The 24,093-nt window shown below is 41.5% G+C and overlaps 1 protein-coding gene across 6 annotated transcripts in view; it reads left to right on the forward strand.

Annotated features, from left to right (window-relative positions):
- The window catches only part of fam135a (family with sequence similarity 135 member A), a 310,864-nt gene that overhangs the window by 91,185 nt on the left and 195,586 nt on the right, over window positions 1-24,093 (forward strand). For 5 of the 6 annotated variants that reach the window (XM_043681729.1, XM_043681723.1, XM_043681738.1 and 2 more), the window contains one exon: window positions 9,812-9,891. In XM_043681729.1, coding sequence (XP_043537664.1) covers window positions 9,812-9,891 — 80 coding nt within the window. Of the gene's footprint in view, window positions 1-9,811; window positions 9,892-10,367; window positions 10,389-24,093 lie in introns of those variants that run through there. The other variant, XM_043681754.1, reaches the window with a different exon arrangement.

The following is a 24,093-nucleotide window of genomic DNA, read 5'->3' on the forward strand; positions in this document are numbered from 1 at the left end:
TTCCTAGAGCGTATGTAGGAGAGCTTTCTATTGCAGTATATTTTCAGTCAAATGAAAAAAGGACCAAAAATGTTAATTGCATCTGTAATTAGTCTAAAGTGGATTTAAAGAGTTTGCATCAGTTGTAATTTTCTTGAAAAATAAATACTAATGCATGGAGCTTGGCAACCCCTAACCCGGAAGCTGTACCAACACATGATTCCCACATAGTGGAAAGCTTCACACACAAAGGAGAGGCTACAAGCTGGAAGATAGCAGCATAGATGCAGAAGCAAAGAAAAGGTAAAGGGGGATGGAAAAGGAAACAAAGAATTTGTGAGGAAACACGATATGAAAGGATCAGTTTACTTTTTGAAAGTGAGAAGAAAAGTAGATTCTATAAGTTTTGAGGTAATTATGGATGAGAGCTATAAGGGATTGGATCCTTAAATGTATTATAAATATCTCAGGCATATAAAAGAGCTCTGCTTCTCTGAGGGCCATATTGTTAAATAGGTATTAATGGTTGGTTGAAGAGGGACTCTTAAAAGCTACAGTATCAGGATTATCATGTCCTGAAGGAAAGAGTTCAATGTTCCTTGCTGCTGAGGTGCTGAATGAGTACTTTGACAAGGAGTAAGGTCTTCCACATTAAGGATTGTACTAGATCTGAGGGAAAGGCCAAAATAAAGCTCAAGAACTGAGAATTGGGAGCAGGTTAAATATCAGGAACTCCAAGGTGGAACAGTGTAGCTAAGCAATGCTGTATGTGTCAAATGCAGAACACTTATGGTTGTCTAAGTTGTATATTTGTTGAAAGTGAAATTTATTTATCTTGGAAGTATCACCGATCAGATTTAATTCACACTGATTCTAGTTTGTGTGTCCAAGAAAATGTCGCATTAAATGAACTATTGCGAGTTAATTGATTATTGTGGTTTTTGGCTCCCTCTTGGGGATTTTAACTGTAGGTCAAGTGGATCAGTTTTCAGCAGGAGAGCACTTACCAGACAGTCATTATTCTACCAGAAGGTTTAGCTTGTCTGGTAAAGGAAGGGAATCATCCATACCAAGAATTAATTAGGGAGTGAAGCCAACTTCAGGAGTTTAAGAATGGATCTGGCCCAGATAAAATAGAATTAAAAGTTAACAGGCAAAACTTTAAGTGAGCGATGGGGTACCATTAAAGAAAAGATGGTTCTGGCACAGACAAAGAACCAAGGTAGGACAAACCGATCCAAAGCTTCCTGAATAACAGAAGAGATGGAGATTAACAGGAAGTTTAAGAAGGATAGTTATGACAGATTTCAAGTGCACAATGCAATCAGACTGAATACCCAAAGTTCAGACAGGAATTGAAAACCATGATGTGAAGGTGCCAGTATTGGATTGGGGTGAACAAAGTTAAAGTCGCACAATGCCAGGTTATAGTCCAACAGGTTTATCTGAAATCACAAGCCTGTGAATTCAAATATATCTGTTAGACTATAACCTGGTGTTGTATGACTTCAGGAATCGAAATAGCAGGTTAGAGAAGCAGAAAGTATGAAAACAGAATACTAGCTAAGAAAGGAAATCCAAAAGTTATAAAAACATATAGCTAGTAAGGAAGTGGGCTGATTAAGGAGCAGAGTTGGGGGTGAGTGGGTGCACATGGCTGAGGTGCTGAATGAGTACTTTGTCTGACCAAGGAATAAGATGCTGCACAATAAGGATTATACTAAATCTGAGGAAAAGGCCAAAGAAAAGCATCTGATCTGAGAATTGGGAGCAGTTTAGATATCAGGAAGGGAGGACAAAGGAATTAATTCAAGAGGAGGAAAATAAAGTTCAGGAGTAAGCTTATGGTGAACATGCAAACTGACTGCAAAACATTCTGTAGGTATATGAAGAGAAAACAATTAATGAAGACATACGTACATTCAGAAATGGGGGAGGTTATAATGGGCCACAGGGCAATAGCAAGAAGTGATCAAAAAGACCTTTGGAGAAAGCTTGCTCATTACAACTGAGAAGGGGATTTGAGTTAACTCGCTGCTCAATAGGAGGAGCAGTATCTAAGCATAGGGCTATTTTGGGAATGGCCATTTGCAAAGGGGCTGTGAGGTCAAGTGCAGGCTTTGAGGAGAAACTGAGGACTGCAGATGCTGGAGATCAGAGCTGAAAATGTATTGCTGGAAAAGCGCAGCAGGTCAGGCAGCATCCAAGGAGCAGGGGAATCGACGTTTCGGGCATGAGCCCATCTTCAGGAATGAGGAAAGTGTGTCCAGCAGGCTAAGATAAAAGGTAGGGAGGAGCGTTGGAAATGCGATAGGTGGAAGGAGGTCAAGGTGAGGGTGATAGGCGGAGTGGGGGTGGGGGCAGAGAGGTCAGGAAGAAGATTGCAGGTTAGAAAGGCGGTGCTGAGTTCGAGGGTTGGGACTGAGACAAGGTGGGGGGAGGGGAAATGAGGAAACTGGAGAAATCTGAGTTCATCTCTTGTGGTTGGAGAGTTCCTAGGCGGAAGATGAGGCGCTCTTCCTCCAGCTGTCATGTTGCTATGGTCTGGCGATGGAGGAGTCCAAGGACCTGCATGTCCTTGGTAGAGTGGGAGGGGGAGTTGAAGTGTTGAGCCATGGGGTGGTTGGGTTGGTTGGTCCGGGTGTCCCAGAGGTGTTCTCTGAAATGTTCTCCTACTTGCAGATAGTTGAACTAAGGAAAGGGGCTGTACTAGACCTTGTAATGGGAAGTGAGCCTGATCAGGTTATCAGAGCTTCACTGGGAAAGTGTTTTGTGAACAGTGAGCATAATTCCATAAATTTTATGATGGTTATGGATAAGACTATGCGTGATAGTGCTAAATTGAGTGAAGGCTAAGTACAGCAGTATTAGACAGGCACTGCAAAAATTAGATTGGGGACAGCTGTTTGAGGATAAATCCACATCTGATATGGGAGTCTTTCAAAGGCCAGTTGATCAGAGTTTAGGACCACCATGTACCTGTGAAGATGAAGATAAGAATGGCAAAATTCTGAAACACTGGATGCCAAGCCAATGAACATTTAGTCTAAAGTTTAGTAAACTGAAATCAGATGAGGCCGTTAAGGAATATAAAGGAAGCAGAAGCACAAGGAGTTAGGATGGCTAAAAGAGGGTGTGAAATATCCTTGGTGAATAGGTTTAAGAAGAATCTCAAGGCATATGCATATATTAAGTGTAAGAGGGTAGCTAGAGAAAGATTAAGTTCACTGATGAACAAAGGAATGAATTTATGCATGGAATGTGCATGTGGTAAGGTCCTTAATGAGTATTTCATATCACTATTTATAAAGGGGTAGGATATGGATGATGGTAAGATCACGAGTACTATGTTGATATGTGGAACATGTCGATATTAAGAAGGTGGTGTTACTGGATGCCTTGAAAAGCATTAAAGTTGATAAGTCCCCAGGGCGTAATGGAATCTACCCCAAGATGCTGAGGGAGGCAAGAGAGGAAATTGCTGGGGCCTTGACAAAAGGTCTTTATATTAGAACATAGAACAGTACAGCACAGCACAGGCCCTTCAGCCCACGATGTTGTGCCGACCACTGATCCTCATGTATGCACCCTCAAATTTCTGTGACCATATGCATGTCCAGGAGTCTCTTAAATGTCCCCAATGACCCTGCCTCCATAACTGCTGCTGGCAACGCATTCCATGCTCTCACAACTCTCTGTGTAAAGAACCCACCTCTGACATCCCCTCTATACTTTCCTCCAACCAGCTTAAAACTATGACCCCTAATGTTAGTCATTTCTGCCCTGGGAAATAATCTCTGGCTATCGACTCTATCTATGCGTCTCACTATCTTGTATACCTCAATTAGGTCCCCTCTTATCCTCCTTTTCTCCAATGAAAAAAGTCCGAGCTCAGTCAACCTCTCCTCATAAGATAAGCCCTCCAGTCTTGGCAGCATCCTGGTAAACCTCCTCTGAACCCGCTCCAAAGCATCCACATCTTTCTTATAATAGGGCGATTGTAAAATAGTCAATGTTATTCCTTTGTTTAAGGGGAACAGGGATAATCCAGGAAATTATAGACCAGTGAATCTTACATCAGTGATAAGATTCTTAAGGACAGGACAATCTCTCTTGCATTTAGAGAATAATGGACTTATCAAGGATAGTCAGCATTGCTTTATGCAGGGAAGGTCTTATCTCAAATTTGATTAAGCATTTTTGAGGAAGTGACGAAGATGGTTGAAGGTAGGGCAGTAGATGTTGTCTACATGGGCTTTACAAAAGCATTTAACAAGCTTCCTCATTATAGGTGGGTTCAGAAACTAGTCACATGGGATTGAGTTGCTAAGTTCACTACAAAATTGGTTTGGTCATGGAAGACAGAGATCAGTTGGAAAGTTAGATGGAGAAATGAAAGATGGAGTTTAATCATGATAAGTATAAGCTGATGCATTTTGAAATGCAAGAGGAAATGGCAGAATCCTTAGGAGCATAGTATACATAGAAACTTGAAGGTGCACATCCATAACTCCATGAAAATTGCAACGTAAGTGATAAGCTATACAGCATGCTTTCCTTCATCACTCGGGGCATTGAGTATGACAGTTAGCCAGTCATGTTGCAGTATAAAACCTCAGTTAGACCACATTGAGTGTTTTGTGCAGTTCTGTTCACCACACTCTAAGGAGGATGTGCAGGCTTTGGAAAGGGTGCAGAAGAGATTTACCAGGATGTTGCCGTTTTTGCTGTAAGAACAATGTGAATTGATTTTGCTGGAGTATCAGAGGCTGAGTGGAAACCTGATAGAAGTAGATAAAATTGAGAGACATAGGTAGGGTGGATAATCAGAGTCATTTTCCCAGGATGGCAATGTCAAATACTAGGAAACCTAGGTTTAAGGTGAGTGAGAGAAAGTTTAAAGGTAATTTGCAAGAAAGGTTTCTTATGCAGCAGGTGGTAGGTGCCTGGAAAGCACAGCTGAAGGTGGTGATAGAAGCTGATACGAATGCAAATTTTAAGAGGCATTTAAATAGACACATGAACATGCAGAGAATCGAGGAATATGGACCATGAGCAGGCAGATGAGTTTAGTTTAGAATGGCATCATGATCGCCATAGGCATGGTGGACTGAAGGGTCTGTTCCTTGTTATTCTGTTCTCTGCAATTAAATGCATATTTTGATTCTGTCTTCACAAAGGCAGGCACAAATCAAATCCCAAAAATGTTGAGAACGCAGGGTCTAGTGAGAGGGAGAAGCTGGAGGAAATCAGTATTAGGCAGGAAATGGTATTGAAGTAATTGGGATTAAAGACTGATAAATTCCAGGCCCAAATAACGTACATCCTAGAGTACTTAAGGAAACGGCTGTAGATGTACGGGATGTATTAGTGCTCACCTTTCAAGATTTGATAGAACAGTTTCAATAGATTGAAGGATTGTTATTGTAACCCCATTATTTAAGAAAAAAGAAAGTTGGGAACTATAAACTTGCTAGTTTGACATTAATAGTGGGAAAATCAGGATAGGGCAAAGTCAGCATGGATTTATAAAAGGGGCTTCATGCTTGGCAATTGTACTGGGATTATATTTGAGGATTTAACAACTGAGTTGAGAAGAGGGAGCTCGTAGATGTAATTCATTTGGACTTGAAGAAGGCTTTTGCTTAGGTCCAACGTAAGAGATTAACGTAAAATTAGAGCAGGTGACTAAGGGGAATGTACTGACATGGATAGTGAACCTGTTAGCAGACAGGAAACAGGAGGAATAAACAGGCCGTTTTCTGAGTGGTAGCTGGTGACTAGTGGGATATCGCAGGGATCAGTGCTTGGACCCCAATTATTTACAAAATATATTAAAGATCTAAGTAAGGGAACTAAATGTAATATCTCCAAGTTTGCAGACAGTATAAAGCTGGTTGGGAGGGTGATATGAAGAAGATGCAGAAATGCTTCATTGTGATTTGGACAAGTTGGGTTAGTGGGAAAATTATGGCAGATGTGGTATGGTGCAGATGTGGTATGGTGAAGTTATTCACTTTGGCAAAAACAGGAAGACAGATTATTATCTGAATGGGCGCTCACGAGTTGCAAACCTGCGTCCACACCTCCACCCTCACCTCTGTCCAAGGCCCTAAAGGATTATTTCAAATCCGGTGGAGATTCTACTGCACATCCACCCACCTCATCTACTATATCAGTTGTTTTCAATGTGGCCTCGTCTACATTGGGGAGACAGGACGCCAACTCATGGAGCGGTTCAGGGAACGTCTCTGGTTTGCATGCACCACACAACCCCACTGCCCTGTGGCCAATTGCTTCAACTCCCCCTCTCACTTTCAAAAGCACATGTAGATTCTGGGCCTCCTCCACCGTCAAATCAAAGCCACCTGCTAAATGGAGGAAGAATGCCTCCTCTTACGCCTCCGGACCCTACAACCACACGGCATCAACATCGACTTCACTAGTTTCCAAATCTCCCCTCTCCCCACCTCATCCCAGATTCACCGCTCCAACATGGCACTGCCCTCTTGACCTGCCCTAGATTAGATTACTTACAGTGTGGGAACAGGCCCTTCAGCCCAACAAGTCCACACCGACATGCAACCCACCCAGACCCATTCCCCTACATTTTACCTATGCTCCTTACACTACGGGCAATTTAGCATGGTCAATTCACCTAACCTGCACATTTTTGGACTGTGGGAGGAAACCGGAGCACCCGGAGGAAACCCACGCAGACACGGGGAGAATGTGCAAACTCCACACAGTCAGTCGCCTGAGGCGGGAATTGAACCCAGGTCTCTGGCGCTGCGAGGCAGTAGTGCTAACCACTGTGCCACCCTGTTCCTTGCCTTTGCTATCTCCAGATTTTGTTATTCCAATGCTGAACTGGCTTATCTACAATCTGGAATCTTCCATAAATGTAAGTTCATCCAAAACTCTGTTTAACTTGTTATTCATGCTGAGTTCCATTCTTTCATCCTTGTTGTGCTTGAATTGGCACCTGACCCCCCTACAGCTTGAATTTAAAATTCTCATCCTTGAGTTCAAATTTTTCTTTGTTCTTAACCTACATTATAACCGTGTAACTTCTTCTAGTTATCCAAATGTCTGTAACCACTATTCCTCCAATTCACGTCTCTAGCCTATTCATAACCTGAAACATTAACCAGTGACATAATGATAAATCTCTGGACTAGTAAATCAGAACTTAGGCTGATGTTCCGGGGATGAGAGTTCAAATCCCACCGTGGCAAATGGTGGCATTTGAATTAAATGAAAATCTGGAATTAATATTACCTTTAAGGCGATCATATAACCATTGGTGATTGTAAAAAGAATATTTAGTTTGCCCTTGAGGGAAATCTGTAATTTCACATAGTCTACCTTACATGCGACTCCAGAGCCATAGCATTGCAAGTGACTCTTGGAGATGCAGTCACAAATGCTGGTGTGACCTGCGACACCCATGTGCCATGAATGAATAAAAACAATTCTCTGAAATGACATTGATAAACATCTTCTCTTAACTGCTCTTTCAAATATACCTAAAGAAAATGGGATTAGAAAGATCATCTGGTCTTTGGGTCAGCTTGGATAAGATGGTGTGCATGACCCAGTTCTGTGCTGCGTCATTTCTGCTTTTCTATGATAACACTAAGGTGAAAGGCATTGGAAATCAGACCCAGATTTGTATTTAAATAATACATTATGGTTAAGGTTCTGAAGAAGGGTCACTGGACCAGAAACATTAACTCTGCTTTCTCTCCACAGATGCTGTCAGATCTGCTGAATTTTTATAGCAATTTCTGATTTTGTTTCTGATTTCCAGCATCTGCAGTTTTTTTTAAATTGTGGTTAGCACTGCTGTCTCACAGCTCAAGGGACCTGGGTTCAGTTCTAGCCTTGGGCTTTCTGTGTGTCTGCATGGGTTTCCTGGGGTGCTCCAGTTTCCTCCCACAGTTCAAATATGTGCAGGTAGGTGGATTGACCATATTAAAATTTGCCCCATAGTACCCAGCAGTGTGTAGGTTAGGTAAGTTAGCCATGGTATAAACCCCATGTAGGGTTATAGAGATGGAGTAGGCAGAGTTGGATGTTCTTTAGAGAGTCAGTGCAAACTCATCAGGCCGAATGGCCTTTTTCTACACTAGGGATTCTGTGATAATAATTTCCTTAATCCTATTAATGGAACATATGAACAGTTGCATGCCATTCATCCTCTCCAGCCTGTTCCATATCAGTTGGGCCTTAGCTGATCTGTATCTTAACTTGACATATCCATTTTGTTTCCATGACTCTTGCCAACAAAAATCTATCAATTTTTAATCAACATTTTTGGACAAGACAGTTCTACATTGTTAATACACTTGGTTTGATGAAGATCTTTCTGTCATCATTCTGAATCATCCAGCGTTAATGATGAGATTTTATGCCCTTATTCAAGATTCCCCTAACAGAGGAATTGGCTTCTCCCAATCCTATTGACCAAAAGTGTTTTCTAATCATGAACATTATATATTGAATCTTAATCTGCGCAAGGAGAACAAAGCAGTTTTCCCAAGCCCACCCCCACCCCTCCACCCTTGTATTTCCTGACATCGCCATTTACATTCTGGATTAGTGGTGCTTGAAGAGCACAGCAGTTCAGGCAGCATCCGAGGAGCAGTAAAATTGACGTTTCGGGCAAAAGCCCTTTACATGCCTATCTCAAACTTGAAATCAACTTCCTCCTTGTTCTGAGCCCTACCTAATCAAATACTTTCTCTTCATCTATTATTGAATTTGTTTTTCCAATTAAGCACCTCATTGCATTTTTAAAATCTTCTTTATTTAAAGAAAAACTAGCTGATATTATTGCAACAGTTGGAAAAATAAAAGTTGAAAAAAATGCGATCAATACTCAGCAGCTCATGCAACATCTGTGGAGAAACTGGGTTATTGTTTCAGGTTAATAATCTTTTGTGAAGTACTTTCATTAACCTGTCCCTTGTAATTTAATTCTTTAATCCTTCGCATTTTAAGCCAAGAGTACAAGGGAGAAAGGAAGAGTAGATTTGGGTAATAGTTTTTGATGAGGTAGGATGAGTGGAGATGCATGTGGAGCATAAACATTGGCAGAGTCCTTTTGGGGTAAGGGTCTGTTTCTATGCTGTAAATCCTATGCCTCTCTTTCACCTTAATGTGTTCTTTTGGCTTTGTATTGATTGGCTTTTCTCTGTGATCTTGTGAACCATCTTGGGATTCTTTATTTATTTAAGATACTCTGTAATGCAAAATGTTGTGATTATATATAGTTGTACTATAGGGTGATACAATGGCTCAGTGTTAGCATTGCTGTCTCACAGAACCAGGGACCCAGATTCATTTCCAGCATTGGGTGACTGTCTGTGTGGAATTTGCATAATTTCCCTGTGTCTAGGTGCTCCAGTTTCTTCTCTCAGTCTAAAGGTATGCCAGTTAGATGGATTGAGAGTGCTAAATTGCTCTGAGGTGTCCAGAGGTCCATGATAAATGCAGGATTATGGAGACAGGGTAGGAGGCTCAGTCTGGGTGGGAGGCTGTTCTAAGGGTCAGTGCAGAATTGGGGAGCTGAATGGCCTCTTTCCACATGGTAGGAATTCAATATGTATTCCAGAGTTAGGGATGAGAAGCCTATCAGTTGGAGTTGATTTTTAAAGGAAACATGACAGCGTTTTTCTTCTCATCAAATCGATGAGCATTGGATTAACAGAATGGAAATTATGAAGTATTTGAAGTTAGAATTTTTCTTTAATATGTCTGAATCATTCAACAACTATGAATCATGTACTGTCCTTTTAATATTGTATCTGTACATTTTCCTTTTTAGATTTTACCAGATTCGTGCAACGATGAAGCTGCCTCCCAGAATTCCGCACAAGATGGAGGCCAGTTTGCTGAATCCAACAGGTAGGAGGAATAGAAAGTGGCTTGAATATTTAATAACTTGAATTAGTGGCTCAAGAGTTAATGTAGGAGAGAAGGTTTTAGATTCCTGGATTACTGGGATTATTTCTGGGGAAGTTGGGACTTGTAATAGCAGGATTGTCTGCACCTGAACCAGGGTGAGACCAACATCCTTCTGGATGGATTTGCTAGTGCTGTTATGAGGAATTTAAACTATTTCAGCAGGAGAAGGGACACAGTGTTAGTGCAACAGGGACCTTGGCATGCTTTGGTAAACAAACCAAGACAGAAGCAGTTCCGATATGTTAGGTTTCATGGGAGTAAGATGAGGGTGGATGGGCCTGTACTTTAATGATAGGAGTATTATAGATAAAACCAAGGATTCAAGGGTGTGAATTGACATGTGGAATTGCAAGATTACCGTCACAGAGACATGATGTAGAGAGGGGCCGAATTGGCAGCTCAACATTCTAGATTATGGAATCTTCAAATTCACTGAGGTATGTAAAAACAATTATGGAGTGTTTATGCTAGGGGATTTCAACTTCAACATGAATTAAAATAGTTGAGTTATAAAGTGTTTTGGGGGGACAAGTTTCTTGAAACATATTCAGGACAGCTTTTTATGTCAACAGATAGGAACATAAGAATGGAAAAAGAGCATTCAGCCTGTTTCACAATTCACTGACATCATGGCTGATTTGTGGCCTAACTTTGAACCATATCCCTTTATATCTGTACTTGGCAAAAATATATCTATCTCTGATTTAAACTTAGCAATGATCCAGCATCTATGCTGTTTGAAGAAGAGTTCCAAACATCTATCACTCTTTGTGTATAGAAATGCATTTTAACATTTCTCCTGAACAGGCTATCACTAGTTCTCAGACTATGTTCTAGAATCCCCAACCTGTGGAAATACTTTATCTATCCTGTCTTTTCCTCTTAATATCTTGAAGACTTCAACCAGACCACTCCTTAACCTTGTAAATTCTAGAGAAAGCAGCACTATGATCAAGATCCCATTGTAATCTGAGGTAAACTTCTTCGCTGTCCAGTACACCCCCAATTTGGGTGTCATCTGCAAACTTAGTAACTATACGTTTTCTACTCACATCCAAATCATTTATATAAATGATGCAAAGTATGAACCCAGCATCGATCCTCGTGGTTCTCCATTGGTCACAGGCCTCTAGTCTGAAAAACAACCCTCCACCACCACCCTCTGTGATGGGCCAATGGTCTGAGAAGTGGAGTTTAATTTAGATAAATATGATGTGCTGCATTTTGGGAAAGCAAATCATAGCAGGACTTATACACTTAATGGTAAGGTCTTAGGGAGCGTTGCTGAACAAAGAGACCTTGGAGTGCCGGTTCATAGCTCCTTGAAAGTGGAGTTCGCAGGTAGATAGGATAGTGAAGAAGGCGTTTGGTTAGAATATTGAGTACAGGAATTGGGAGGTCATGTTGTGGCTGTATGGGACATTGGTTAGGCCACTGTTGGAATATTGCATGCAATTCTGGTCTCCTTCCTATTGGAAAGATGTTGTGAAATTTGAAAGGGTTCAGAAAAGATTTACAAGGATTTTGCCAGGGTTGGAGGATTTGAACTATAGGGAGAGGTTGAATAGGCTAGGGCTGTTTACCCTGGAGCATCGAAAGCTGAGGGGTGACCTAATGGAGATTTATAAAATCATGAGGGACATGGATAGGATAAATAGACAAAGTCTTTTCCGTGGGGTGGGGGAGTCCAGAACTAGAGGGCTTGGGTTGAGGGTGAGAGGGGAAAGATAAAGAAGAGACCTAAGGGGCAACTTTTTCACGCAGAGGGTGGTGCATGTGTGGGATGGGTTGCCAGAGGAAGTGGTGGAGGCTAGTACAATTGCAACATTTAAAGGGCATCTGGTTGGGCATATGAATAGGAAGGGTTTGGAGGGATATGGGCCAGGTGCTGGCAGGTGGGACTAGATTTGGTTGGGATATCTGGTCGGCACAGACGAGTTGGACTGAAGGGTATGTTTCCATGCTGTACATCTCTATGACTCTATGACTAACTTGTACAGAGGAACCTCAATTATCTGAAATGTAGCTGAGAACAGTCTTGGACAGTCAGGGGAGCAGGGGCATGGAAGGGGTTGGACGGTGGGTGGGTGGGTTGACGGACGGGAGGTAGTTGGGGGTGGACAGGGGTGTGGGTTGCACATGGTTGGGGGCGTGCGGGGGTTGGGGTGGACAGGGTTGGGAGCGGACGGGGTTAGCGGGGGCTCGCACGCAGTGTGCTGTTGCCTAGTCTCCTGAATGGAGAACAGACTTCACAGAGAACTGAATCCCAGAGGAAATCAATTAACCGAATAATCAATTATCCGATCTAAATAGTGCCCGCCCATCTCATTTGGATAATCGAGGTTCCTCTGTACAATCTCTCCATGTAACTTAACCCCTGAAGTCCAGATACCATTCTTGTAAACCTGCTTCTTCCAAGGAAGATAAATTCTTCCGAATTTGTGGTGCCCACATCTGCTCACAGTACTCCAAATGGAGTCTAAACAGGGTTTTGTACAGCTGCTGCATACCCTCGACATCTTTGTATTCCAATATGTTTATTGATTATTTTTTGCACCTGTTTGTGATATTTTAAAATTGCTTATGTTGAATTTCAGCTGCCACAGTTTTACCCATTTGTTTACTACTGCCTAACTTAGTGTATAGACGGTCCAACAATGGGTAGGGCAGTGCTGGACCTAATTCTGGGGAACAAAGCTGGATAGTTTTTGAGTTGATTGTGGGAGAGCATTAGCAATGGCTGCCACAACACTGTATATTTTAAGTTTGTTATGCAAAAGGGGAATAATAAAATCTTAAAAAGGGTTTTGGTTTCGAAAAAAGATAATTTTGTTTTAATATGGCAGGATCTGACCAAAGTACACTAGAGCGACCACTGCTGGATGAATTTGCAATAGAACGGTGTAAGAATGTTCAAAATAGAATTGTCAAGTGTACAGACCTGTCTTAGAGTAACAGAGGTCTACAGCATAAAAAAATGCTCTCGGTCCATGGCATACATGCTAGTCAAAATCCTCTAGGTGAAAAAGCTTTTCCTCACATCTCCTGCAAGCCATCTACCACTTACCTAAAATCTACACTCCCTTGCCATTGATGCCACTACCAAGGAGAATGTTTCTTCTTGTCTACCCCGTCTATGCCCTCATGATTTTATGCATCATAAATATGACCCCTCTCAATCTCTTCTGCTCTAAGGAAAACAACTTCAGTCTGTGTAATCCCTCTTCAGAACTGGAACACTCCAGTCCAAGAAACATTTTGGTCAATCTCTTCCTGCACTTTGTCCAGTGCTATCACATCCCTCCAGTAATGTGGATTCCAGAAGTGCACACAATACTCTTTTGTACAATTGCAACATAACCTCTTTGTTTGTGAACTATATGCCTCAACTAATAAAGGCAAGTATCCCATATGGTATTTTAGCTATTTCATCAACTTGTCCTTGTTGTGGTTCTGTTCGCCGAGCTAGGAATTTGAGTTGCAGACGTTTCGTCCCCTGTCTAGGTGACATCCTCAGTGCTTGGGAGCCTCCTGTGAAGCGCTTCTGTGATCTTTCCTCCGGCATTTGTAGTGGTTTGTCTCTGCTGCTTCCAGTTGTCAGTTCCAGCTGTCTGTTGTAGTGGTCGGTATATTGGGTTCAGGTCGATGTGCTTATTGATTGAATCTGTGGATGAGTGCCATGCCTCTAGGAATTCCCTGGCTGTTCTCTGTTTGGCTTGTCCTATAATAGTCGTGTTGTCCCAGTTGAATTCATGACAAGCAACAGGAATTCGACTGGGATAACACTACTATTATAGGACAAGCCAAACAGAGAACAGCCAGGGAATTCCTCGAGGCATGGCACTCATCCACAGATTCTATCAACAAACACATCGACCTGGACCCAATATACCGGCCACTGCAGCGGACAGCTGGAACTGACAACCGGAAGCGGCTGAGACAAACCACTATAAATGCCAGAGGAAACAACACAGAAGCGCTTCACAGGAGGCTCCTAAGCTCTGAGGATGTCACCGAGACAGGGGACGAAACGTCTGCAACACAAATTTCCAGCTCGGCGAACAGAACCACAGCAAGCTGTGGGTGCCTTCTTTAGAGTAGAGAAGGCTGAGAGAAGATCTGTTTGAGGTGTATAAGATATGAGAGGCATGGTACCCTTGGTTGAAGGGTCAGTAACAGGACAGCACAATTTTAAGGGAAAAGGTGAGGTGATTTGAGGAAAAAAATGTTTTCACTCATGTTGTGGTGGGAATTTGGAATGTACTGCGTGGGAGGGTAGTTTAGGCAGGAAATCTCCCAATTTTTAAAAAGTACATGTATGAGCACTTGAAATGTAATAATTTTGAGGGCTTCATGTTTTCACTCATGTTGTGGTGGGAATTTGGAATGTACTGCGTGGGAGGGTAGTTTAGGCAGGAAATCTCCCAATTTTTAAAAAGTACATGTATGAGCACTTGAAATGTAATAATTTTGAGGGCTGTGGGCCAAGTGCTTGAAGTTGGAACTAGTGTAGATTTAACAGTTTTTATCGGTCCAGATGCCTGTTCTGTATTGTATGATTCGATGAACTGATGCATGGAGTGGAATTGAACTGAGACCTGTCTAGATTTTTTTGATTATTTACTTCAAGGATGTTATATCCTTTTTGTGTCTTGGATTTTTTTGTAGTTAGGTACTTTCAAATCTACTTTCAAGTGCAACTAAAGGACAATGCAGTTAGGTAAGCTTTTCTTTACGTCTAAGTGTTTATTTAAGATGATAGAGGGACAAACTGAGACGTTGCCTTTAGCAGCATTATGTTAGTGTGCTGTTGTAGTAAATTTAGCAACATTTATCGTTTAATGCTATTACTTTTGTAACTGTATCGTTATTAGATGATTGCCTTATTTGAGCTCTCGTGACAAATAACAAAACAGAGAAACTTGAATGAGAGAAATGGGGAGGGATATATTCTTCTTCTAAAGGGAAAAATCAAAAGTAGAATCAATATGTAAAAAATGTAAAAAAAACTTAATTATGGGTACTCATTACCACTTCGAAGTTAATTGTTTGAATGTTATACACCACTCCTAACCCCATACAGCAGTAAGGAGTAAACAAAGTGCAACGTGCAGGAGTAAGGAGTATTATAGGGAAGGGAGATGAGCTTAGAGCCTGGATCAGTACACGGACTGTGATGTTGTGACCATTACAGAGACTTCGTTAAGAGAGTGGCAGGACTGGCTGCTCAATATTCCAGGGTTTTATTGTTTCAGATGAGATGAGGAAGGAGGTAGAAGAGTTGCACTACTAATCGAGGAGAATGTCTTTTTGCACTCACTGAGGACATACTGGAGGACTCATCCACTGAGGCAAGATGGATAGAATTCAAAAAGAAAATGGGTGCGATCACACTGGATTATGGTATCTCTCACTCGCGCGCGCGCGCACACACGCACACACACACACACACACTGAGAGCAAGAGGCTTAGATGGGGCAGAATTTAATTGTATACACAAGGGTTTCTTGAAACAGTATGTGGGTTGTCCAACTGGAGGAGGGCTTGTACTGGACCATGTATTGGCTAATGAGCCTGGCCGGGTGACTGACCTTAGTGTGAGAGCATTTTGGAAACAGTAATCCTTAAGTTTTAAGATCGCTCTGAATAAGGATAAGTCAGGACTTTGTGGCAAGGTGTTAAATTGGGGGAGAGCAAATAATGTTGAAACTTTATTGCTGGAACAGCACAGCAGGTCAGGCAGCATCCAGGGAACAGGAGATTCGACGTTTCGGGCACAGGCCCTTCTTCAGGAATGAGCAGAGAGAATTTGCTCTTCAGGAGAGCAAATAATGTCAATATTAGGCAGGACCTAGGAAATATTAATTGGGAGGAGCTGTTATTCGCACAGGTCCACATTTGATGTGGGAGTTATTTAAAGACCTACGGATCAGAGTTCAGGACCGGCATGTGACAATAAGGAGGAAGGACAAGGATGGCAAGGTAAGGGACTCTTGGATAACAAAGGAGGTTGTGAATTTAGTCAAAAGGGGGAAAATATGTAAGATTTAGGAAGCTAAAATTGGAACAGGGTCAATGGGGAATGTAAAGAAAGCAGGAAAAAACTCAAGCAGGGAATTAAGAGAGCAAGAAAGGGCCATATGATGACCTTGTCTAGTAGAGTTAAAGAGAATTCCAACACATTCTATACATTTATTAAAAACAAGAGGATAAAAGAGGGAACTTGGGGTTGTATGCAGAGGATGTGGGTGGGATCCTAAATGAGTACTTTTTTCAGTATTCATCCAGGAGAAGAATATGGAGGATAGCGAGATTAGTGTGGAACATGCTAATTTGCTAGGGCATTTTGAGATCAAGAAATAAGTGGTTGATGGTCTCTTGAAGAGCATTAAAGTGGATAAGTCCCCAGGGCCTGATAGCATCTAGCCCATGTTATTGAGAGAGGCAAAAGAGGAGATGGCTGGCACCTTGACCAAGATCTTTGTATCCTCACTAGCTACTGGAGAGGTCCCAGAGGATCAGTGCATAGCTCATGTTGTTCCTCTGTTCAAGAAAGGAAATAGGAATAACCCAGGAAACTATAGACCAGTGAATCTCGAATCAGTGATTGGGAAGCTATTGGGGATACTTCTTAGGGATAGGATTTGTGTCCATTTGGAAAAGAAAGTCCTAATTAAGGACAGTCAGCATGGCTTTATGCAGGACAGTTCATGTCTTATAAATTTGATTTGAATTTTTAAGGAGGTGACAAAGGTGATCGATGAGGGTAGAGCAGTGGATATTGTCTGTGTGGACTTTAATCAGGTTTTCAACAAGGTTCATCATGGTAGGCTCATCCAGAAGATTAAGATGCACAGGATCAACAGTGACTTGGCCGCTTGGATACTGAATTGGCTTGCCGATAGAAGGCAGAGGATAGTGGTGGAAGGGTGCTTTTCTGGCTGAAGGTCCGTGCCTAGTGGTGTTCTGCAGGGATCAATACTGGGATCTCTGCGATTTGTGATATATATAAATGACTTGGATGAAAATGTAGATGAGTGGGTTAGTAAGTTTGCAGATGATACAAAGATCGATGGAGTTGTGTATAGTGTAGAATGTTGCAAAGGGATACAGCTGGATATAGATCAGTTGCAGATATGGATGGAGAAATGGCAGATTGATTTAACCTGGGTAAATGTGAGGTGCTGCACTTTGGGAGACCAACTGTTAAGGAAATGGCATGCTTGCCTTTAGTGGTCAGGGAATTAAGTACAAGAGTCAAGATGTCATGTTGCAGCTTGGGAAGATTTTGATTAGACCCCACTTAGCGAAATGAATTCAATTCTGGTTGCCACATTGCAGGAAGGATGTGGAGGTTTTGGAGAGAATGCAAAATAGGTTTACCATGATGCTGTCTAGTTTAGGGGGTATGAGCTATAAGAAGAGGCTAGAAGAACACAAGCTGTTTTGTCTGGAATTTCAGAGGCTGAGGAGAGACTTGATAGAAGTCTATAAAATTATGAGAGGCATAGATGTGGTTGACGGTCAGACTTTTTTTTCCCCAGAGTTGAAATATCTAAAACTGGTGGGCATGCTTTTAAGGTGAGAGGGGAGAAGTACAAAGGAGATGTGAGGGGGGCAAGTTTTTTTTACATAAGGGTGCTAAGAGTCTGGAAAGTGCTGCCAAGGGTGGTGACTGAGGCGGATACAATAACAGACATAAGGGCATTAAGGGACATTTAAATTAGCTCATGAATATGCAAGGAATGGAGGAAGATGGACCAATGGCAGACAAAAGCAATTAATTTCATTTGGCATCTTTTTCGGCCCAACATTGTAGGCCGAAGGGCCAGGTTCCTCTGCTGTAATGTTCTGTGTTCTATGCAGAACTGAAAGGCTCTTGTGGCGCAGTGGTTGTGCTCCTACCTTTTAAAGGCAAGAAGATAGAACAGTACAGCACAGGAATGGGCAATTGGGCCCACGATGCTGTGCCAAACGTGATGCCAAATTAAAATAATCACTCTGTCTGCCCATGGTCCATATCCCTCCATTTCTTGCATAAGGATCCTGGGTTAAGTCTCACCTGTTTCAAAGATGTGTAATAACATCTCTGAGCAGGTTGATTAGAAATTAGATCAAATCTCACAGTGCTAGATATCAGTAATCCTGGACATAATCAACTAGATTGTGGAAATTCATGATATTAGAATGACCATTGAACATTTGAATACAATTATTAATTAAATTTCCAGCAACTTGCCTCTCCCCTTTGGTAACCTTTCCAAATCTGATAAAGTTTGCACTCACCATCGAATTCAATGGTGAGTTTCAGGGAATTGTGACATCCCTGAATTTACAAGATGTTGATGAATCAGTCCCAGTTAGGGATCATATTTAATGTTGCAGAGGACATTAGGTACTATATGTACAGAAGTATACCAATGAATCATATAAAACAACTGTAGGTGTTGGAGATCTGATACAAAAATAGAAATTGCTAGAGAAACTCAACAGATCTGGCAACTTTGTAGAGAGAGAAACAGTTGATGTTTCGAGACTAGTCATGCTTCTTCAGAACAGATGGCGGCTCGGAAAAGGTGGTATTCATACTGATAATAGGAGTGTGTGAGGGTATTTCTGTATGTGTGGGGAGATGCATGGTCCCCAAAGAGAGAGAGAGAGAGAAATCTAGGCAAAGAGACTGTTGATAGTAAGTCAGGGAAGAAGAGATGCTAGATTAGTGATAATGGAACCTATGAGTGATTGAAAATGGTTTGGCTGTGCTGAAAGCAACCCAGTGTCATGACAGGACCTAGGGTGTGGGGTGTGAAGGTGGCTTATAGAAATGGAAGGAAGTTTGTGATCTAAAATTGTTAAATTTGATGTTGTATTTTGCATGTTGTCAGCTTCACAATAGGAAAGTGGAGTGTTGTTCCTCACCCATATCAAGCCCCTCTTGTCTTTATTCCCCTCCCCCCTTACCCACCACTACTACTGCCCCCATCTTTATTTAGCTTCCTCTTGCCACCATCTCCGTCACTGTCTCACCTGGCCCTTACAACTCCGATCCTATGGATAACATCATTTAAATTAATTACTGCAATTTCTTTCCAAAAAATATACTAGTTATAAAACTTCCACGTGATAATTGACTTTTGTTGCACCTTCTACAATGTATCCTTATGTGTCTTATCAATGCAGTTATAATAGTCCTAAATTTTACAACCTGCATTCCATGAAGGAAACCGCTTAAGGGAAACCATTTCAAATTAAAAATTGCAGAAAGTTCATTAGAAATTAATATTTCTCTTTATGCTGTGTTCCACTCTGAAGTTTTTAAATAAAATTTCACAATGTACATTACGTTGGGCTGTATCCCTGACACTTAATGAAAACTTTTCAGTTCCTATGTACTGTGGCTCAAAGGCCTTAGACAGTGACCTTTCACCACTGTACTTCAATCACTGCCTCATTCTTTACTGCATCCTTCAGCACATGGTCCTGGACCTTGGAATGTGCTAGTCTGCAATAATGCATCAAGGAGAACTCTTTGTATTGGCAGACTGTGTCCCCAGGGAGCAGCCTTTGAAGCACAGTCCTGTCTCATGGAGCTGCTTGAGATGAACCTTGACAAAAAATATTGCACCTCTCTCCAGATGTTCGTTGTATGAGTACATTCTGCAAAAAGGTGGAGAGTCATCTCTTTTCCACCACAGCTACCTTGCTCAAGCTGTGTCTTGGTTCTTGTTTGCAAATTCTGATGATGAATACATCTGCCAATTTTGACTGTCTGCTAAAAGAGTCAATTGATAGGACCTATCCTTCCCTTTTCCTGCAGGACCATATGTTGCATACTAACCACTACTTGATGGATTGTAGTCAGATATGTTTTTCTGCATAAATTACTACACAAGGCACAATTTGGAGATGCCGGTGTTGGACTGGGGTGTACAAAGTTAAAAATTACACAACACCAGGTTATAGTCCAACAGGTTTAATTGGAAGCACACTAGCTTTCGGAGCGACGCTCCTTCATCAGGTGATAGTGGAGGGCTCGATCGTAGCCCTGCACTATCACCTGATGAAGGAGCGTCGCTCCGAAAGCTAGTGTGCTTCCAATTAAACCTGTTGGACTATAACCTCGTGTTGTGTGATTTTTAACTGTGTACACAAGGCACAGTTGCTATGGCATGGTTCAACTACTTGGATCATTCCATGGCAGTATGGTCAGATGTATCCTTCGCAAGCTCAAAATAGAACTCTATGCTTGTTGCAGGTGTACACAAAAGTGGACATTAGGATGAGTTCGATGTTAGGTTTGAGTTTATTTTTTACCCCTCCATTTCGAGATCTGTACATTGTTATGACCCCAACTAATTGTACTACTGGACAAGTCAGAACCCCAAATTAAATCTGGCTTGACAGACTTTTTTTTAAAATTTCAGTTAATATGTTAACACTTGAACATAATCACACGAGGCTGCAGATTCTTTAACATCAGAAGAATAGTTATTTTTTGTTTTTATGCTTTCATTTTTTGTAAAATTATCTAAATATAGTATATACTTTAGAAAAGAGCATGAAACTTTGTTGTGTGTTGGAGAATAGTTAAAACATGCAGCAAAGCAAAGGTTCAGCCTGTTCCCCAAATAATCACTGCATAGCAATTCAATCAAGAGAAATTGCATATCTATTATCAAATCCTTAAGTTTGACTTCACAGATTCTCCCAGGTTGTCCAGTCAACTGTCAAGTTGTCTTACATGAATAATCACAAAACTGAGAATGCGTATTCTATAACTGCTCTGAAAATAAATTGATTTGTGATTCTGATCCCAATCAGGTGTCCTTTGAACTGTCTTAAAAACATATAGTCTCTGAATTTTTGAAATCAAATATTAGCGTTTAATATTCTAAACCACAAGCAACATATGACAATTGTTGTTTATTCTATCTGGTGTAAACCACCTATTATGTAAGAAGTCTTACATTAATATACCAGGGGTTTACAACCTGGCTGCTTTATGCCACATACTAGATGGACTGTTTGGCCGAGATTCTTTAATAAAAACTTTAAAATATTATATATATATATATATATATATATACTCACTCGCATGCTCTCTCACTCTCTCTTGCTAGTTGCTCCTTCCAGTTTCATTGTGCATGCCTTGGCCCCGCTGAATCATAGCTCCAGCATCTTCAGGTGATCTGGTCTGATGATGAGTGTGCAAAGTATCAGTCAGCCTAGTTCCCAAAGGTCTTCACCCTTACCTCAAATAACTTTAGCTTCCGAGGTGCATTTAAACTGTTCATGGGTGCTCATCAGTCTGTCATTAGCTGATTTCTAACTTCTTTCCTTAAACTTGAGGTGGCATGGTGGCTCAGTGGTTAGCACTGCTGCCTCACAGCACCAGGGTCCCAGGTTTGATTCAAGCCTCTGGTGACTGTCTGTGTGGAGTTTGCACATTCTTCTCATGTCTGTATGTGTTTCCTCCAGGTGCTTCGGTTTCCTCCCACAGTCCAAAGATGTGCAGATCAGGTGAATTGGTCATGCTAAATTGCCCATAGTGTTAGGTGCATTAGTCAGAGGAAAATGGGTCTGGGTGAGTTACTCTTTAGAGGGTTGGTGTGGACTTGTTGGCCCGAAAGGCCTGTTTCCACACTGTAGAGTCATAGAGATGTACAGCATGGAAACAGACCCTTCGGTCCAACCTGTCCATGCCGACCGGATATCCCAACCCAATCTAGTCCCACCTACCAGCACCTGGCCCATATCCCTCCAAACCCTTCATATTCGTATACGCATCGAAATGCCTCTTAAATGTTGCACTTGTTCCAGCCTCCACCACATCCTCTGGCAGCTTATTCTATACACGTACCACCCTCTGCGTGAAAAAGTTGCCCCTTATATCTTTTATATCTTTCCCCTCTCACCCTAAACTTATGCCCTCTAGTTCTGGACTCCTCGACCCCAGGGAAAAGACTTTGTCTATTTATCCTATCCATGCCCCTCATAATTTTGTAAACCTCTATAAGGTCACCCCTCAGCCTCCGACCCTCCAGGGAAAACAGCCCCAGCCTGTTCTCTAATCAAACCCTTTCTCTTGTGAATGTTTTTCTAGCTGTAGTTGATGTTTATCTTGATACCTTTCTTCATAGATGCTCATGTTCATGAGTATCTATGCAGCTCTGCATATGACTCAGCTGGTAAGCCATCACTTCTGGGAGTTTCATTCTTCTCAAAGGACTTGAAGGCTATAGGTCATCCAGAGTTAGCCAAAAGGAGGGACATGCTGTATGGGACCTTCATGTCATACAGTCCAATATTAAAGGATTCACTTATCCTCAAAATGTCGGACTGCGATTACATCACTGAGCTATCCCTGTGTTCCTTTTGGAAGAAAAAATGCAAGCTTATCTCCACATTCTCCTCTGATGCAAAGAGTGAAGCTTGCTGGGTCATCAACTCTTGGTGATCTTCCTTGTCATAACCCATGTCAATTGCAGCTAGAGCAGGTTCTAAATAGATTTTCAGTTCCTCATTTTCTAGGGTCAACACACTAATTCAGCTTCGATGCCCGCTGTCACCCTGCTGATCTGTCTGTAGGTGACAGTCAACCAGAAGGAGGCAGTGGTTTAGAGAAGAAAACCAGCTTGACATCAGTGCATCTAAAGCACAGAAGCCAAACAAGATATCTATGCCTGAAAGGACAGACCAGGTGCTGTACCTGCAGCTTGCCAACATGATGTGAAGATTCTGCATTGTGAAAGGTTTTACTTGAAGAATTTCACAAATACTACAGCGTTCTTGAAGGCCAGGTCAAAATATCCAGTGCTAAACAAATCTGCAATAGATGTCTGCAATTTCAAGTTCCAAGAGAATCTTAATGGAGTGTGCAATCGATGGGTCTACCTCATAAACTACCAATGGCATTATGTTCCCTCCAGTTATGGGCACCACTACTTATAGCTGTCAACTTCCTGATCATGGTCTGTCTTCTGTGAGTAGATTATAATTACTACATACAAATTCATATTTCATTTGTTCACAGGATTAAACAATGGAAAGTTTGAATTTTTTTTTCAAATTGACTAATGGATCTGGGCCTTGCTGGCTAGGCCAACACTTGTTTTTCCATTTTTAAGTGCTTAATAATTGCCTTAGAGAGGGCAGTGCTGAGGTCCCTCCTTGAACTGCTACAGCCCTTGAGAAATGGGACACCTACAATGCAGTAAGAAACTGAATTCCAACAACCACGAAGGAACAGTGATATAGTTCTAGTTCAGGATTGTGCATGGCTTGGAGAGAAAGTTACAGGTGAAAGTATTCAAATGCGTTTGCTGTTCTTGTCCTTGTAGTTGGTAGAGCTTGTAGGTTTGAAAAATAGATTTTTCTTGTAAATTATTTTTGCCTTAGTTTGTGATGCAACATTTATGTTGATATCCAAGGATTGTTCCATTCATCCTACCTTTGTTACTTGCCTATTTGAATTTCAATGAATCTTTGCTGACCCCTGGATATATATGATGTCTGGAATGAAACACATTTATTTTCAAAGGCATAGGTGCTGATAAATTAAACTGCCAGCTAAAATAATCAGTTTTTTTTTCTGAACTTTTTGATTCAGCTGAATGGTATCATTAATTCAAACGTGTAATTTCATTTCCTGATGGATTGGTCAGCATCATTAATAGCAATAACCCTGTATGTACTGACAACTTCCCAAATTGGGTACAGATCAACTTTGTGGCCATTTCTCATCCATAAAAAAGTAAGATGGAAATATCAAGATCAATTTTGTTTGATGTACTAAGGAAAGCATTAATGCTGTAATTGCAAAAGCATTTTGGTGAAAAAGTTTGGACACTATTTCAGGAAGAGTGACCACATATGATTAGAGTGGTGTAAGATTAAGAACATGCATACGAGTCCCTACAGTGCGGAAACAGGTCGTTTGGCCCAAAATGTCCACACCAAAACACTCCGAAAGGTAACCCACCCAGAACCATTCCCCACCCTATTACTCTACATTTACCCCAACTAATCTAATCTAATGCGTCTCTGAACACTATGGGCAATTTGGCACAACCAATTCACCAAATCTGTACGTCTTTGGATTATGGGAGGAAACCGGAGCACCAGGAGGCAACCATTCGGTTG

The sequence above is a fragment of the Chiloscyllium plagiosum genome, chromosome 3 (assembly GCF_004010195.1).
Source record: "Chiloscyllium plagiosum isolate BGI_BamShark_2017 chromosome 3, ASM401019v2, whole genome shotgun sequence".
Classification (NCBI taxonomy): domain Eukaryota; kingdom Metazoa; phylum Chordata; class Chondrichthyes; order Orectolobiformes; family Hemiscylliidae; genus Chiloscyllium; species Chiloscyllium plagiosum.